Genomic DNA, 19,472 nt, shown 5'->3' with positions numbered 1-19,472 from the left:
TAACCTAGGGTCTAAGGTGCAAATTAAACCATGCATAGATAGGGCTGTAAACGAGCCGAGTCGAGTCGAGCCAGAGTGTGCTCGAGCTCGAGCTCGAACTTAATCGAGCTGGCTCGAGCTCGGCTTGTTTTCTTTATCGAGCTAAAAAATCGAGCTCGAGCTCGGCTCGTAGAAAGCTCGAGCCGAGCTCGAGCTCGTCGAGCCGGATTCCTTTAATATTTTTTATTTATTTTTATTTTTTATTTATTTTTTTTATTTTATATTTTACAAATTTTGATATAAAAAATACAAAAAATATAATTTTAACATACATATTATATAAAATTTATAAACTAGAGAATTTATAAATTTATATGCTTTATTTTGTTATTCTTTTATAAGGTTTTAGGTATCGAGTGATATAATATATGTATAATTTTTATTTATTTAGTTTTTGGTATGATATTATTATATATAGATATTAAAATTTAGGGTTTAATCTAAACGAGCCAACGAGCCGAGCTAACGAGTCGAGCCAAGACCGAGCCACGAGCCGAGCTGACCCTGGCTCGAGCTCGGCTCGTTTAAAAATCGAGCCGAGTCGAGTCGAGCTCATTTAGAATAGAGCTTTTTCGAGCCGAGCTTTTTTCGAGCGAGCCACGAGCTACGGGCTTTATGTACAGCCCTATACATAGATTAGCTGATGGGTAGTAGTTGAATGGGTGTTAATGAATTTGTTGTTGGATTTATACATGTCATAGGAAACAAAAAAGAAGTAAACAATCGCATGCATGTTTTGAAATTGAAATAGTAATGGCATGAAACGCGGTTTGTGGAATTTTAAGACTTTAGGAATCTTCGCTTGTTGTCTTGTTTTTATTTTCCACGAATATTCATTCATACATATCAATTCATTCATTTCAATTCACGTTGAAGATGAGGATGTTCACACTATGTCGGAAGACACGTACACATACATACATGTTAAGTTTACGGTTGGGCCCCACACATCATTTTTGACCCCACTAAATCTAAACCTTTCTCCTCCTTCTTTTTCTTTTTTTTTAGTTTGCCAATCACCGATAGTACTTGTGTTATGTTCACACTTTGAAATTGTTTTTTCGTTATTTGGTAAAGGATAATGAAAAAGCCATCGGTTATTTTCATAGCACATAAGTTATTTGAACATTAGATGTGTCTATACGATTCGTATAGGTGAAAAATTATGTCATTTTATATCGGAGAGTGTCAGGTTTTGTTCCCTTGTATCGTATAGCCCCTATACGAGTTGTATAGGGCTATATAACTCGTACAACACCTATTTGACTTGTATATACTTTTTTTGAATTAATTTAAAAATACAAAATATTGAAAATAACAGCCGAGTTGGTTATAAAATAAAAACACGTAATTTAAAAGTACATATTTTGCTCCATACTAATCAAACAACCTAAGAACAATATGAGAGTTTTGGGGTGTCGGTCGAAGTACATACTGGCATGTAGAACTTTTGTCGGGGAATCTCTGTTTATACGGGTCGCATAGCCCCCTATATAGGTCATACGTGTTAAGTGAGCCTATACGAGTCATGAAGCCTATACAGTTCATATAGGGACTATACGACCTGCAAAGAATAAAAATATTGTCATCATATCCTCTTCGTACATTCGTGTGTCACGTAAGGGCTATACGACTCATATAACTCATATGCCCGTATAAAGTTATTAGCATACCAATGAGTGATGTTTGAATATAATTACCCTAAAGAAAACCAAGAGTGTTCTATGGAAGGACAATATTTTAGCAAACATAATTAAGAAACAAGAACCCTAAACACTCATATGAATGTGTTGTTTATTGTTTTTGGATTCTTATATGTCACACCCCATCTTAGCATAATAGTAGGATCAATAGTTGGTACCACATTTGTAATAAAATCAGAGTTACGGGTTATTAGCGGAAGACTTCATAAAACATGTGGATTTAAAGTTATAAATATTTACATTACAAAAGATGGAACGAAAGTTCCATTTACGTTTACTTGTTTATTATAAGTTTTACAAAACACCATATTTATTATTTACATAAAAACATCCGAGCCATCGGATTCTTGAGCCCTTCGTCTTTCAAGCTCTATTCTTGATTACCTGTAAAATATTATAAAATAAGTCAGCAACGAATGCTGGTGAATATGCTGACGCAAAAATATTTTCTTTTACTTTATTATCCCTCGAGGGTTACGCAAGCCTCGGCCCATCTTGGCTTAGGAATAATAAAGTTATAACACAATTTACAAACTCAAGTCTCTACCTAAGTACCCCCAGCAAACACCGCAGCGTTCAACTTAGTTAAGTACCGTTCGTATACACAATGTCGTGCTCCCCGCAGGAAAGCGTACTACGACCAGGTGTGGTGCGATGCGCACACCGCGTACTACCACATATGTAAAGATCCAGACAAACGTACACGACAGCCTGAGGGATAGGCTTTTACTCTTGTTTATAAATGTTTTAGAGACATTTAGTCTCATGTAAAGTTTTTCATATAACATGTTGACTCGTTTGAAAACAAGTTTAATAGTTTGGGGCGTATTCACCTTTTGATTGGGATCGGTTTCCAACAACGTCCGTGGGTCTTTCCCTTGCTATCTCGCACCTATAGTACGATTATAACTTTTCATTAGTCGGATATACAATCCGGCTTAAGACCTTTAGTCTTAGTTTTATAAACTTTTACCTCGATGAACCTTTAGTTCAAAACCTCTTTTACTTTAAAACCTTTAGTTTTAATAGTAAATTTATAAACCTTTAGTTTATTTATAAAACCCTTGTGTTTTTTATTCTTTAAGAAACGTATTCATTTCTTTAATTAACTAAGTATACTCATTATACTTAAATAATATCTATAACAAATAATATTTATACATCACACACACACACACACACACACACACACACACACACACACACAGACATATATATATATATTTCTCTGCTCTTTCTTTCTTTTCTTTGTTATATATTTCTTTTATTCTCGAGGTATTGAGTATAATCTCGACTTAGGGTATTAAGCCTTTATAATATTTTATTAATATTTTATTCGGCCATTACGCCTTCCTTTTTCTTGGCTTAATAACCCTATTCACTTGAGCAGCACCTCGTCGCCGCTTGATTTCCTTATCCCTTGATTAACACCTTTTCCTTGCACACAACTCGAGGTACATCAATACTCCTTCCACGTCGGCACGCTTTAAGAGGCACCCATTCTTCACGGCATTCACTTCAAAATGATCGTCGGGACTTCGGGATAGTATCTCCTTCTTGATATAAACTTCGTAGGGTAGTGGCACGAATATCGAGGTAATGGGCACGGGATACGAGGAATCGGGGCACGAGTTTCGAGGTGTATCAAAGGTCGGGTTTATATGCCTTATAGAGAGAGACTAGAGAGAGATATGAATGTGTGAATTGAGGTGTGATGGACATGAACCTGTGGCATTCTATTTATAGGCAAAATTTGGAGCCCGTCGCGGTACACGACGGCCCCCTTGGCAAGTCTGTCGCGTATCGCGATGTAGGCTTGTTTAGTCAGACACTAGACCTGCCACGTGGCGACACGTGGCAGGCGTTGTGCCGTGTGGCGACACGTGGTGACAAGTGGCAGCAGACGGTGCCACCGTGTGCCACGTAGCACACGTGTCTCAATGTGTCAGGTACCCCATCGCGCTACGCGATGGGTCTCTCTTCTGATCCATCGCGTATCGCGATGGGTCAGGAAAACAGAATTTACAATTTTAACCCTTGAGTTTGGAAATTGATAGAATTGGTCCCTTGACTTTAGAATTTTGACATTTTTGGCTCGAAACTTCCGTGATGTTACATTACATTTGTTAAAGAATTTACAAATTTAGTCTAACAAATATTTAATATATTCAGAATTATTTACATATGATAAGTTTCGTCCCAACTTTCCGAAAATTACATGCAGGTTTGGTATACCCCTCGTCACCGATGTTGATATCTCGGTGACTCATTTATGAAGATTCCACAATCATGAAACGTCCTCGACCACCTCATTTTTTGCGAACCAAACACAAAGGCGTCACCGCCTTCGTTCTTTACTACTCTCCTACCACCATTCTTGGACCACCAGCAAAATATCGAAGACCCCTTAATCACCGTTGTTCGAATACCACGTGTCCTTTGATTTCACAGACCAAAACGAACCTAGTTGTTTGATTCCCATAGACCTCCACCATGCAACTGTCGCCAAACTCTCAATGCTACTCGGTTGTTCCAAATAATCTTGACGATTACCTGGCGACCCTAAAACCTAAATCGAAACTAAAACACGCGTCTTGAAAAATATGTGTTATTTATACAGGTATAAAGTTCCATTAGCAAATATTGTTTATTTACTTCAATCGTAGGTTTTGTTTTAAAAAGCTTTTGATCCGTAATTTTAAACAAAGGATACAACCAATAGTTTATTTACAAATGTCAAATGTCACGAGTCTTTTAAGAATATATCCACATTATAAATTAGATGTGGCTTAATGGTAGAGCACTCATTTTACTAGTGGGAAATCAGGGGTTCAAACCTCACTATCACCAATTTATATGGGGGATATAAGGGATGACCATGGCTTGCCAGAGTTCGAATCCTGATCTCACCTCGTTTTACCGACACCTCGCTGTCGTGCCGTTCGACAGGCGTTAGGGTCGGGTTTTATCCGGGGAATCCCTCAATAGATGGACCGCTAAGGGCTCCATCCGTCAGGACTCGTGGCCGGCTTGGGCTACCTTTAGCCAATGTGGGCCGCGTACCCGATATTACTTAGTTGGTCGTTCCAAAAAAAAGAATATATTCACATGTTATACAATGGTCCACCTATTGGAAAGATAGATTTCAGCAACTTAAAATATTTTAAGTTTTTCATTTTTTACAGCAAGAGTTTACACAAAAACTCGAAGTAAAGTTAAAATACAAATTGGGATAAAAGTGAGAAATGTGAGAAAAACTTGTAACACAAAAAAAAATTCAAAAATACCATAAAAAACTCAACTTAAAATATAATTAAAAAACGAAAAAAAATTTAAAAAAAGTATCCCGTTAAAAAATATAAAAAAATGACGAAAAGACACAATGCCGAGATAAAAAAAACGATGAAAATGAACAAAAGACATAATTATAACTAAAAAAAACACAAAAGATTGCAAAATATAACAATGCCGAACAAAATATAGCACAATGTTGAGTAATATTACACAATATAAAGAGAAAAGACACAATGTCAATGAAAAAAGAAACAAATAATGACGAAAATAAACACAAACACAATAATAAACAAAAATACACAATGATTTTTTTCACTCGCTATTGTGTTCTTTTTTTTGGGGAATGAGAAAGACGGTGAAAATATTTTTGTGTTTTTATTTTTTCGTTTATTTTATTAAATTCTGAGTTGATTTTTTGATTAATTTTTTAATATTTTTTTGTGTAATTCAATATGAATAACCATAAATCACACAATAGTAAGGTTTGTTTTATTTTCATCTGGTTTATATACTAGGATAATCTGGTAAAAAACAGATAAATAAAAACACATTAATGGCAGAAAAATACTACACATTAGCGAACGGATAGACAAACAAACGGGCGTTACCGGATGGACGTTACCGAACGTTCACGAACACTATTGAACGAACGCGACCTCTGTCCGTGTTCGTCTGTTAAGTTTACCGAATGAAACTTTTTTGTTCATGTCTGGTTTGTTTATTAAATATACAAACATAAATGAACATGAACGGACACCAGGACATCCAACTTACAACCATAAATTCCACTAAACAAACAAAACCACTATTTATTTTACATCATTTCACAATATCTTTGTTGAGCAAGAAAAAGTGGCCATCAAAGTAACAAGTATGCATATAAGATGATAGATAACATATAAAATGTATATAAGATGATAGATAACATATAAATATTAACAACAAACTTTTCATTATTTTCACACAAAAGCAAAAGAAAAAAAACATGTAACTGCTCAAACAAACATCACACTAAACATTCCTCCTGTTCAACAATAGACCTCCTGCCCTTGTTTACTTTAATTTTCTTCTTCTGCTTTTTTGAAAGCTTTTTCTCTAGATCCTTCACTCGGCCCATCAGCTCCCGTATCACGTTTAGCTGTTCGTTCATCAGCTCCTCCATTGCCATCCGCACTTTCTCACCTTCGTTCGCCTTCGCAGCAGACTTCATCTCCATCATGCTTATGTTCTTAGCATCGCCAGATAACTCATGCTTCATGTCGTCCGCTTCTACAACACCATTGTTAGTATTATCTTTATGTGACTCATGTGCAGTTTCCGCTTCATGACTATCACATTCAGTTGGCGTCTGATCTTCATGAGATTCCATATGAGGTTCAACAATGTTATTGCAGCCTTCTTGTGAGGCTGTAGCTTCGGCTGCATGAGTCGCACAAACATTATCACATTCAGTTGGTTTCTCGTTATGCGATTCCATTTGAGGTTCAGCGATGTTATTGCAGCCTTCTTGCGAGACTGTAGCTTCAGCTGCATGAGTCACAATAGCGTCATCAGGTTCAGTTGGTTTGTCGTTATGCAATTCCAGTTGCAGCTCGTCAGTGGTTTCGCAACCTTCTTGTGACTCTATAGCTTCCTGGTCGCATAACTCGGCTTCATCGCATTCAGTTAGTTTCTCTTTATGCGATTCCAGTAGTGGCTTACAGCCTTCATGAGACTCTATAGCTCCCACTTCCTGTTTGTCACATTCCGTTGGTTTCTCAACGGTATTGCAAAGTTCTTGTGACACTGTATTTTCCACTTCATGGGTCTCACAAGCTTCATTAGATTCACTTGGTTCCTTGTTACTGGATTCCACTTGTTGTGAAGCTATAGTAGTTTCTACTTCATGAGTCTCACAAGCTTCGGCACATTCAGTTGGTGGCTGATCGAGCTTCGGTTCATATGATTTTAATTGCGGTTCACCAACGGTATTACAGCCTTCTTTCGACTCTGCAACTTCCCCTTCCTGATTCTCACATAACTCCAAGGCTTCATCACATTCGGTTGGTGCCTGATCCGACTTATCTTTACGCGATTCCACTTCCTGATTCACACATATTACTGAATCAGATTCAGTTGGCGCCTGATCAAACTTCGCGTCATTTTCAGTGCTCATCTCCAATTGTTGCTCAAGACTGGCGGTATTACAGGCATCTGCAACATCATTATATTGAGATTCTGTAGCTTCGTGTTCATGACCCTCACATAAATTTGTTTGGTCTTGCGCCTGATCTGACTTCTCATCTTCAGGATGCATAATCTGTTGGTCACTCGGGGTTACAGATTTCACAAGAGAATCAAGCCTCTCTTGTAAACCTACAAGCTCCTTCGCGACCGACTTCCTAGCCTCTCGAACAAACGGATGCAAACCCTGATCAACATCATATCATAAGATTAGTATCACATATCACATATTATTATAATTAAAAAACATTTCATTTACCAAAAGTCGGTCAAATTCGGTAACGTATGTATACCTGGATAGTGTCTAGCTTTAGCAGAAGGCTCATTATAGTCTCACTGATAATCACTTGTTTCTTTCCATCGATGCGGTCGGTCGAGGAGGATGTTTCCAAATCCTGAATACGATTTCTCAACTCCGAAACCTGTTTCTTAACCTCATAGATTTGCCTCAATTTCTTGAGCGGCTGCGATTTCCTCACTTCAAAACCACGGTACACAGACTGTATGATCAAAGCCGCTTCGTCCTCCGACATATTATTCTTCTTCTCCTTTTCACTTTCATCTCCTTTTCCAGTTGCCACATTGTCGGTAACATTATCTCGTTCAACCTTATTGGCATGATCAACGGTTTTGATATTAACTTCACCTTGCTCTTCTTCGCTCTTCTTAAAAACTTGTGCTTCCTGCTGAGAAGATTTCAGAGTGTTAACCGGCGACTTGTTTGATCTTTGTTTCTCAGCAGTCGGGCTAGGCGAGCGCGAGCTTTTCTTCTTTCTTGGAAGCGGATCGACACGCAGACAAACAGGCGGTAATCTGGATGTCTTTGGTGAAGCCCTGCTTCCATCTTCTATTTTCTCCACAGAACTCGTATTCACCTTCGTTTCTATGCTTTTCGGGTTCTTCTTTTCCTCTTTTGTACTCGCTTGTTTCACCGGGATCACCTTTTGGACACCATGCTTCTTACTAGTTTCACACTCGCCCTCAGTACCCGAGTCCGCTTTGTTTTTAGTAATTTTATCATCAGGTAATCCATTTTTAGATACTAGATCATGAGTGTTTTCCTTGGTGTCGTTTCCCGCCTCATAGTTTTTAGGAGGCAACCAAAAGATTTTAAACGGGAACCGATTACCATCTCCATTCTTTTCATCTTGAGCCATTTCACCATTTCCGCCTCGTTTCGAAGGTTCAATATTCTTGACCGAAACAGGTTCACGAGAATGCATCTCCTTCTCTTTCTCTTTGGCTTCTGGTTCGGTGTTGGTCATGTATCCACGCGGGACCCACAAGATTGGATACTCAGTGTCACGGGCCATTTCACCGTTTCCGCCTTGTTTCGAAGGTTCAAGACGCTTGGCCGAAACAGGATCATGAGAATGCATCTTCTTCGCCTCTGGTTTGGTGTTGGTAACGTAGTCCCGAGGGACCCACATGATAGGATACCCCTCAGGGCGGCCTTTCAACAACAAAGAGGAGTCATTATTATTATTATTATTATTATTACTTGTTGTTTTCTTGTCAGCTTGTGACTCCTCTTTGATCATTGGCGTCTTGACATCCTCTTCCTGGTGATTGCATCCGCAACAATGATGATTCCTTTTTTTGTCATAATCTTCGTACCTCGGTTGCTCAATCGAATAATGTGGTGGCGGAACATGGTATGGAAATGGAGCATGTAACCCGTAAGGATGGTAGTGAGTGTAATGTGGTCGGTATCCATACCCGTAACAGGCATGGTTGCAGCATCCATGATATGAGTAGCCGGCAGCATAGGGCCAGGGCTGATACAGTGAGCTTGATGGGAATGGGATCATCATATCTTTGGCTCGTGTATCGGCGTGGTTCGGGTATGAGTCGGTCCATGGGTAAGCCGGATACATTGTTGAACAAATAGGGCTGATACCTGAAATCAACAAACAACTATTAGCCTATTGAAGGAAACCATGTGAATCCAATTGCAGTTTCAATATACAAAATCATAACTATATTATAACATGAACAGATATTGAAAATCAGAATATACAACACGTACAAATAAAGATAATCATAAGCAAATGAAAATTAAAATCCAACTAAGAAAAATAAATTGAAATGAAAGAAAAAGAAACCTAAAACAAGGAACCAAGGAACAAAATAAATATGTGTAAAATGAAAAAAAAACACGTACAATGACATGAAATTGTAAAAAAAAAAAAAAAGAAACAGGTAAGGTAAATATAAACTATACATAATAATAATAATAATAATAATAATAATAATAAAAAATCCAACTATGATCACAAGGAAGGAAGGCTTACAGGTTTCAAAAGCAGAAACAAAAAAATACAATATAATATATAAGATCCACAACCACCAGTCGATACCACAAATCCGAATGACTTAGTTATCAGTACTTCAATTACGATCCACCAACCCAATACCGATGCAACTACTGCTTGTGTTTTTTGCTTGCTGTCTGTTTGATTGATTTAAAATTGAATTGAAATGTAGGTTGGTGCGAAGAAATTTATATATATGGTTTGTTGGTTTGGTTGTTACTTTTTTATTATCTCTACGGTTTTCCAGAGGCTTCTCGGACTCTATAGTAACTAACGGCTATGTCTGTCTGGATGTTTCTAGCCTACCCACGTGTATTAATTATTATATACTACCGGGCTGGATATTTAGTCAAAAGCCCATTTAACCCAAATGTGAAAAAAATAAATAAATAGTAATTGTCATCGGTTTGACTGACTGACTCACTTATTTGATTATTTATTTAAAAATTAAACTACAATGATGATTTCAGGATATGTCAATAATCTAAACCAACCGACCAGTGGGAAGTGGGGATTTTTTTTCCAACCATCAAGTTGGGCTCTTTCAAGAACATTGTTTCTTTTTATATAGTCTTCTCCTTTACCCAGGTTAAAGAACGATAACAATATGCTAATACATTTATAGTTACGCAAAGTTAAATTTTTAATTTTTCTTAAGGTATACAAGTTTTTATACCCGTGCATTTTCTTCATTATACGATGCGATTTTAGCACTTTGTTAGCATGCTTTATACAAAAAGTTTGTTATTCGTTACATGGAACTTCTTCTGTTTTCTAAATGCCGCCTAATTGCAAAAGATATATTTGACGGTTATCATTTAGTAATTATGTTTATATTGTCTTAACCTTTCTTGTCTTCCTGGATGGCAGCTGACTACGTTTATGCTATCTTAACTTTTGCCACGACGCTCCTTTTTATTTTCTTGTCTTCTTAGCTAGCAGCTCCGTTTCTGTTTCAATAAAAAATGGATAAGGATATAAGATAGTATTCTACATATTTATTCCACATTTTAATGTCCAAAGTAATATGGAACTCTTAAGCTACAATAGCATTACTCTAGCAGTAGCTGATACAATACCAGGTTAAGAGCCTTAGTGTCACGACCCGCCTAAAATCAGATCGCAGCAGCCCGTTTTTCTGAAAAATTCCAGCAAGTTCAAAAGTTCAAGACTTACAAAATATCTTGGATATTTTCCTAGAAATCCCGGATTTTTTCTTAGAAAAATCTGGATATAAAGCTCTAGAAACTCCTTGTAAATATCAAGATACTTTGTAATATTTTAATAGTGGAAAGATCTAGAATGGAACAATCTAGAAGTAGGGGGGAAGCAAGTATAAATAGATGTACCCAGCTTGTAAATCACCTTTCGTGTGACATTCGTCAATGTGGGGTCACTTTTATATTTGTTTTATTACGTAAACCGACCCGTTTTGTAAACCGAAACCTTCGATATAATCAAAATGATGGATTTTATGTTACGTTATTGTTTTATACTTGTCGGGTCTCAAAAACACCATTTCCGGTCCCTAAAATGGCCTTAAAACGCTTAAAAACAACTCCGGGGGTCAAAACTGCCAATTTTGAAAGTTCAGAATTTTCCCTTTGCGACCTTAGCGCCGCGCTAAGGACAAGGGCACAGACCTTAACGCCGCGCTAATGGAGGTCTGCACAGAAATCATTTTTTTGTTGTTTTTATGCAAATATATGACTTAAACCAACCCATTTTCATGCAAGACTCTTTATGCTTGACCCTTTTAACTTACCCTATATATACATGACCATTTCCTTCATTTTACACATGCTCATACTCCAAATTCTCTCTCAAAGTCAAAGATCTAAAGGTTGTTTTAGTTGTTGTTGAAGGTTTGACTTCCAAAAGTCAAACTGAGTTAAATCTTTCATTTTTGTTAGCTTGTATAGTCTTGTTAATACTTGAATATGGTTGTACAACACACACACACACACACACACACATATATATATATATATATAATATACACCCCTTGTTACCTTTGGTGGTTACTTTTCCGACCCCGGTCGGTGAAGTTTCGGGCCTTGTAAAGCAAGGCGTCATGGAGGACTTTCGTAGTCCTTGATATATATATACATATATATACTTATTTAACTTGTTTATACATATTAATCATGTTTAATTTCTGCTCATTTTAGTTTGTATATCATGTTTATGAAGTTCCATGGTTATGGGTTTGAAGAGACTAGCCTCGGTTTAACCGTAAATAGCTCCAAACCATAAATCAAACTTGTTTACTAGTTTTGATAAATAATTGTTTAAACATGGTTTATGTTATATTCAAGTTTCTAAAATAATTTATATAAGTTCTATGGTTATGGGTTTATGAAATCTAACCTCGGTCTTAACCCGAAACAAGATCCGAACCAAAAACTGAACTTTCGTTTAAAGACTTTATTGTTAACTTTTTGGTTGCAAAACTTAAGTATCATCATTTATAAATAATTATACAAATTCTTTGATATTTGGGCATGTGAAAACCATCTATGAACTTATTGTGAGATGGAAACTGAACCAAACCGAACTAAACCGATAAATCACTCGCTTAAGACACACAAGTGTGATTTTAGCTATCAAGACTTGTATAAATCTTTAAAAATCCTTTATAAACTGATTTTAAACAGTTTATTAAAGTACTTAGAATGTTGAATCCAGCTTGATCTTATAACAAAGTTGAACCGACAAAACCGAACACTCGCTTAATTTACGTTGTTAGTTCTAAACCAATAAAACAAGATACTTGGATAAGTCTTACTTGATTTTTATGAGTTATCTCATAACATTTAATATTTTGGAAAGTTGACTTTGGGTTTGATGTCACACCCTCATCTTAGGCCTGGGAGTGCGACCAACAGTTGGTACCACATTTGTAAATAAATCAGATTTACGGTATAAAGCGGAAGTCTTTCGAAACATGTGAATTTAAAATAATATTTACATTAACAAAGGACGGGATATAAAAGTTCTTGTTAGTGTTTACAAAACATTTACTTGTTTGATTACAAACCACCACTTTTATATATTTTAATTTTAACAAAAGATCCGAGCCATCGAATATCTTGAGCACTTTGTCTTCCCAAGCTCTAATCTTGATTACCTGCAAAATGTTTAGAAAATACGTCAGCAACGAATGCTGGTGAATATGCTGACGCTATAAATATTTTCCTTTACTTTGTTACCCCTCGAGACTACGTAGGTTTCGGCCCATCGTGGCTTAAGAATAACTAAGGTACAAAACAATACAATTATAAACTCAACTCTCTACACTAAATACCCCAGCAAACACCGCAACGTTCGACATAGTTATGTATCTATACGTATACACATGGTCATTAACTCCCCGCTGGAAAGCATCAATATAACCAGGTGTGGTGTGCCCACCACATATGTAAGGATCCAGACAAACATACACGATAGCCTGAGGGCTAGTGCTTATACTCTTGTTTATAAATGTTTTAGGGACACGTAGTCTCATGTAAACCTTTTCAATTAACACATTGACTCGCTTTAAAAAAAGTTTATAAAGTTTGGGGCGTATTCACCTTTTTGATTTGGATCAGCTTTAATACACCGTCCGAGGGTCTTTCCGGTTACTATCTCGCACCTATAGTACGAGTATAACCTTTTGTTAGTCGGATATATAATCTGGCTTAAGACCTTTAGTCTTTAATAGTCTTTACCTCGACTACATTTTCTTTACTTTAAAACATTTAGTTAAAAATTATTCTTTTTCTTTTTAAACCTTTAGTTTAAAATCTCATTTTTTTATAAGATAACCTATATTTAATCTTATTTTCTTTGAACCCTATGTTTGTTCTTCTTTAAGAAACGTATTCTTTTCTTTTATTTATTACTTAAGAATAATCATATTAAACTTAAATAATATTTTATAACAAAAAATCATATATATTAATCACATAAATATATATATTCATATCCTTTCATTTTCTTTTCTTTGTTATATATATTATTTCATTTTATCGAGGTATCGAGTATTTCCTCGACTTTGGGTTTTAAGCTTTTTCAATATTTTATTATTATTTTATTTGGGCATTATGCCTACCTTTATCGGCTTATCAAACACTATTCAATATGAGCAGCACTTCGTCGCCGCTTCGTTTTCTAAGACTCTTTGATCAACACTTTCCTTTGGCACGCTTATCGAGACACCAATACTTCTTCTCACGCCGGCACACTTTTCAAGGCGGGTCGTCGGGACGTCGGGATGGCAACATTTTCTTCGTTGGTAGGTGGCACGTACTTCAAGGAATCGGGCATGAAAATCGAGGAATATGGGCACACCTTTAGAGGAATCGAGGCACGAACTTCGAGGTAATCGAGGGTATGGATTATGGTACTTAGAGAGATGTTTTAGAGAGAGAAATGTATGTGAATTGGGGTGGGAGGAATGAGATGGTCGTGGTTGCAAATTATAGACATAGCCAGTAAGGTCATCGCGATACGCGATGGCCTTTGTTCAGCCTGTCGCGTATCGCGACGTAGGTCGCACCAGTCACCACTTAGGCATGGCGCAACGTGGCAGGCGTTGTGCCACGTGTTGACACGTGGCGACATACGGCGGACGTGTTGCCACGTGGCGAACGTTGTGCCACGTGGCACGCCACCTGTTTGCGTGTCAGAACAACCCATCGCGATACGCGATGGGTTTCCCCTCTGATTCATCGCGTATCGCGATGGGTCAGGAAACTAAAATTTTCAATTTAGTCATTGAAGTTTGGATTTTGACATTCTTGGTCCTTTGACTTTGGGAACTTTGATATTTTAAACCCGAAACTTTCGTGATCTTACATTCTCCCCACCTTGAAATAAATCTCGTCATCGAGTTGCTTCTTTTAGAATAAGTGGGGGTATTTCTTCTTCATTTCTGATTCGAGTTCCTAAGTGTATTCGGGCCCTCTATTTTAATTAGACTTTCTACGAATTTTAAGTTTTCATTTATTTCAACGTCTTTTAAAGGCATAGATAGAGATTCACCGGCTAAACATTTACGCAGATTTGAGACGTAGAATACATCGTGTATCCCTTGCATTTCCTCGGGTAGTCGCAATTGGTATGCAACAGTACCAATTCGTTTGAGTATCTCAAAGGGTCTAACGAATCGAGGACTTAGCTTTCCTTTCTTACCGAAGCGAACTACGCCTTTTCATGGTGAGACTTTTAAGAGAACTTTGTCACCAACATTAAATTCTAACGGCTTGCGACGGACATCAGTGTAACTCTTTTGGTGATCACGTGCCGTCTTAAGACGTTCGCAACATTGTAGAACTTTGTCGGTGGTTTCTTGGACTATCTCGGGTCCAAACAATTGATTGTCTCCGGTTTCAGACTAGCACACAGGCGTTCTACATTTACGACCATACAACGCTTCGAACGGTGCGGCTTGGATACTTGTGTGATAACTATTATTATACGAAAATTCCATCAGGGGTAAGTGGTCGTCCCAACTTCCACCTAAGCCTATCACACAAGCGCAGAGCATATCTACCAACGTTTGAATTGTCCTTTCGATTTGCCCATCAGTTTGTGGATGATAGGCGTTGCTAAGGTTTAATTTTGTGCCTAACGCTTGTTGGAAGCTTTTCCAGAAGTGAGACGTGAATCGACTGTCTCGATCAGAAATTATAGACAATGGTACTCCATGCAAAGCAACGATGTTGTTCACATAGATACGCGCTAATCTATCCATTGAGTACGATTCATTGATTGGTATGAAATGAGCAGATTTGGTTAATCTATCAACGATAACCCAAATAGCATTATGTTGTCGAGTTATTTTCGGGAGTTTCATGATAAAGTCCATGGTTATTAACTTCCACTTCCATACGGGAAGTTCGGTGTAACATCACGTAAATTTCGGGCCAAAAATGTTAAATTTCCAAAGTCAAAGGACCAATTCTGCCAATTTCCAAACTCCAGGGACTAAAATGTAAAATCTGTTTTATTTACCTATCGCGCTACGCGACATGGTCAAGAAAGACACCCATCGCGTACCACGATGGGGTGTCTGACACAACGTGACACGTGTGCCACGTGACACACGGTGGCAACACCTGCTGCCACGTGTCACCACGTGGCAACACGTCCGCCACGTGTGGCGGCGCCTGCCACGTGCGACACGTGGCAGGTCTAACCGCTGACTCGGCAACCCTATATCGCGATACGCGATGGGGGAGCCAGGGAGCCCATCGCGTACCGCGATGGGATCCAGTTTTGGCTATAAATAGGGCAGCCACAGGATTTCATTCTCACACCTCATTTTCACACACATACTCTCTCTCTAACTTTCTCTCACTACATTGAATTACGTGCCAACTATCCCTCTCGATAAACGTGCCCCGAAACCTCGTTTTCCGTGCTCGTTACCCCGATTTCCGTGCCACTTTCCGTCGACGTTCCGAGTTAAGAGGAGGTGCTGTCCGACGTTCCAACATTTACCTCGAAGTGCGTGCCAAGGGTATTGGTGTCTCGATAAGCGTGTCAAGGGGTTGATCAAGAGAGTGTTGATAAGAAGGATAGAGTCGAAGTGTTGCCCGAGTTAAAAGGGAATATTAAGCCAAGAAAGGTAGGCATAATGCCCGACCAAAATAATATTAAAATATTATAAAGGCTTAATACCCAAGTCAATGTTATACTCGATGATAAACAAAGAAATATATAACAAAGAAAATAAAGAAAAAGAAATGAAATATATAAGAGTATATATATATATAATTATTCTTTGTTATAAATAAATTATTTAAGTATAATGAGTATACTTAAATAATAATGAAAATATGTTTCTTAAAGAAAAAGAAACGTCGGGTTTTATAAACTAAAGGTTTATTAATATTACTTTTTAACTAAAGGTTTTAAAGTAAAAGAAATAATGAACTAAAGGTTCATCAAGATGATAAGACTAAAGGTCTTAAGCCGGATCGTGTATCCGACTAATGAATGTTATACTCGTACTATAGGTGCGAGATAGCAAAGGAAAGACTAACGGACGGTGTTGGAAGCCAATCACATTGGAAAGGTGAATACGCCCCACTTTTATAAACTTGTTTTTAAACAAACGTGTTATGTGTAAAATTTTACATGAGGCTACGTGTCTCTAAAAACATTGTAAATAAGAGTATAAACCTAGCCCTCAGGATGTGGTATACGTTTGTCTGGATCCTTACATATGTGGTATGCGGTGGGCACATCGCACACGCCTGGTCACGACCTCCAGCCACGATAGGCCAGACCAAAGTATGTCCGAGTGAGAATGACCTTGTGTATATTTATGGTACCTAAGTATGTCGAAACGCTGCGGTGTTTTGCTGAGGTGACCTAGAGTAGAGACTCGAATTTATGATGACTGTTTTAATTTGATTATTCCTAAGCCAAGATGGGCCGAGACTTACGTGGTCTCGAAGGGTGATTAAGTAAAGAAAATATTTTTAGCGTCATCATATTCACTAGCATTCGTTGCTGACGTATTTTATTAACATTTTGCAGGTAATCAGGAATAGAGCTTGAGGACGAAGAAAGCTCAAGTATCCGATGGCTCGGATAAATTTTGTGTAAATATTAAAATACGGTGGTTTTTGTAAAACATATAAACAAGTAAACTAAACGAGACTTTCGTCTCATCTTTTGTATTGTAAATATTTTATAATATCGATCCTTAAGTTTTTATAAGTCTTCCGCATTAACCCGCTACTCTGATTTATTTACAAATACGATACTAACTATGGCTCACACTCCTAGTCCTAGAATGGGGGTGTGACAGGTTGGTATCAGAGCCATCGATCTTAGCGAATTGGGTATCATAAAACAATACCCAAGCTTCGATCCAAGCATAGGAAATATTTATTTGTTTATTTGAATAGGGATAAGATTGGTTGGTAACTCTTTCTTTCCCTCTTTACACTCTAAACCACCTATCAAGATGTCTTACGAGAATTTAATGGAGTATTATGATAATGAAGTAAGAAGTGCAAGGAAATACTACAAGTTTCCAAGAGGCATCATGAGCAAAGATTACTTTGAATCATTTTTCAACGAAGAGCATAACCAAAACCCCAATCCAAGTCCAATCTATCACCTAGACAACACTCCACATGAAGTATACCAACCCCCAAGGCATTCAAGCTATCATCCAACAAGCCTTCCAATGTGCCAACCATCCGAAATACCGACGTATCATCCTACTGAAATTTCCACTTATCAACCATCCGAAGGTTCAACGTATTATCCACCAAATCCACATCCTTCATACGCTTTCCTCTCCAACTTACCAATCAAGGAGGAACCGAAATCTTCTTCATCCGACTGGATGCAATGCCACTCCGATCAACGATGGTGGCATACCGGTACTTCAACTATGGATACTGCTAATTCCCGTGTCAACAAGGAAAGACCCTCTCACAAACCCAAGATAAGAGTGACGATGCCATACGAGAAGATACATATGCCGGCAAAGACCGAGGAAGAACCAGAAGAGGAACCAGAAGAAGAATCGGAAGAGGAACCGGAAGAGGAAACCGACCCCGAGGAAGAATATCCGAACAATCCAAATGAAGTAACCACACCAGAAGAAAAACAACACTCCACCCCAAGCTATGGTTCTGTCGATCCATACTTGAACTTTCTCCACGAACTCAAGGGAAAGGCGTCATCAAGTTTTCCACCATACCAAGGAGAAATTCCATCCATTGAAGAACAGGCCAATGAAATCCGTGAGCAAAATGAAGCAGCCGATGCATTCTTCAATTATACTTCTGAAGAGACTGCAACTCCATACCCTGATCCCAAGAACCACTATGATATTGTGATGATGGGTTACCGCGACCCACCGCCAAAGTATGGGTATCCGACCGACATGCCTCAGTCCCAGGAGGAGCATTTGGACCGAGCCTTACACGAAATTGATGACCTTAGGAAGAAGATTGCTGTGGATGAGAAGAAAAAGAAGAAGATGGGAGAAAAGCTTCTTCGCAAATGCAACAAGTTGACAAGGGTAGTAAAAATATTTATGAAGGACTAAGTGGATAGTATGTGTAATATAGTTTGTATGTTATGAGTGAAGTATGTATAATATGTAATAAGGATAGGACTTTATATATCGCTTAAACGATATACAAATATGTTGTAAAAATAATATACATATCGTTTATGATATGTATATGAATGTAAAATAAATAAACTTATATAATAAGAAAAGAAATGTGTCAAATTTCAGATAATAAAAGATAAAAATGTCTCGACAAAGTGATAATCGAGAGGCCTCCCGAAAGGAAGCCGAAAGACATGAAGTTAAAGGGAAAGTTCCCGAACGAGAGGAACCAATTCCCGAAAAGTATATGAATCAAATACAACAAATAATTAGAAAAGCTGTTCAAGAAGAATCTGAAAATAGATCCCGATCTAGACAAACAAAACATACTCAATCTGAAAATCCTTCTCGAAAATCTGTTTCTAAACCCCGTACTCGACCTTTACGTGAGGAAGAGAGTGATCATGATTCAAACGACGATAAGGGTGTTAGAAAAGAATTAAAGAAACTTAAGATAGGAGGATGCTCGTTCAAAGACTTTAAGTATTACGGGCCGAAAGAATTCCACGGGGACAAGGGAGCCATCACAACGGTGAGGTGGCTCGAGGAAATGGAGACGATTGTGATTACAAGTAAATGTTCGGAAGAAGAGAAGATCCAATACTCCGCCTTGATGTTCAAAGGTGAGGCACTAGAGTGGTGGAACACGCTGATGATGAATAGAGGAAGGGAAGTAATGTATAGTCTGACCTGGAATGAGTTTAAGGAGTTGTTGATGTCGTAGTTCTGTCCGATGCACGAGACAGATCAAATACAAACCAAGTT

General features: G+C 37.8%; 1 protein-coding gene across 1 annotated transcript; it reads right to left on the bottom strand.

The window, feature by feature from the left end:
* Nucleotides 1-5,945: 5,945 nt before the first annotated feature.
* LOC143558531 (uncharacterized) lies at nt 5,946-9,136 on the bottom strand. Its single transcript, XM_077047359.1, has 2 exons — nt 7,553-9,136; nt 5,946-7,446 (listed from the first exon to the last, which is right to left on the bottom strand). The coding sequence occupies exons 1-2, from the start codon at nt 9,134-9,136 to the stop codon at nt 6,043-6,045; spliced, it is 2,988 nt and encodes a 995-aa protein (XP_076903474.1). The 3' UTR covers nt 5,946-6,042.
* Between the last annotated feature and the right edge of the window lie 10,336 nt (nt 9,137-19,472).

Source organism: Bidens hawaiensis, unplaced genomic scaffold (assembly GCF_021521415.1).
Source record: "Bidens hawaiensis isolate Kalapana, Puna unplaced genomic scaffold, B.hawaiensis_p1.1 tig00019553_1, whole genome shotgun sequence".
In the NCBI taxonomy this organism is placed as follows: Eukaryota; Viridiplantae; Streptophyta; class Magnoliopsida; order Asterales; family Asteraceae; genus Bidens; species Bidens hawaiensis.
This window is presented reverse-complemented; position numbering and strand designations above follow the sequence as displayed.

Bases quoted from the DNA above. Each gene is read 5' to 3' on its own strand.
- LOC143558531 (XM_077047359.1), bottom strand. From the start codon at position 9,136: ATGTATCCGGCTTACCCATGGACCGACTCATACCCGAACCACGCCGAT. The intron at 7,447-7,552 runs GTATACATACGT...GATGTTGATCAG, and splicing joins TAAAGCTAGACACTATCCAG to GGTTTGCATCCGTTTGTTCG.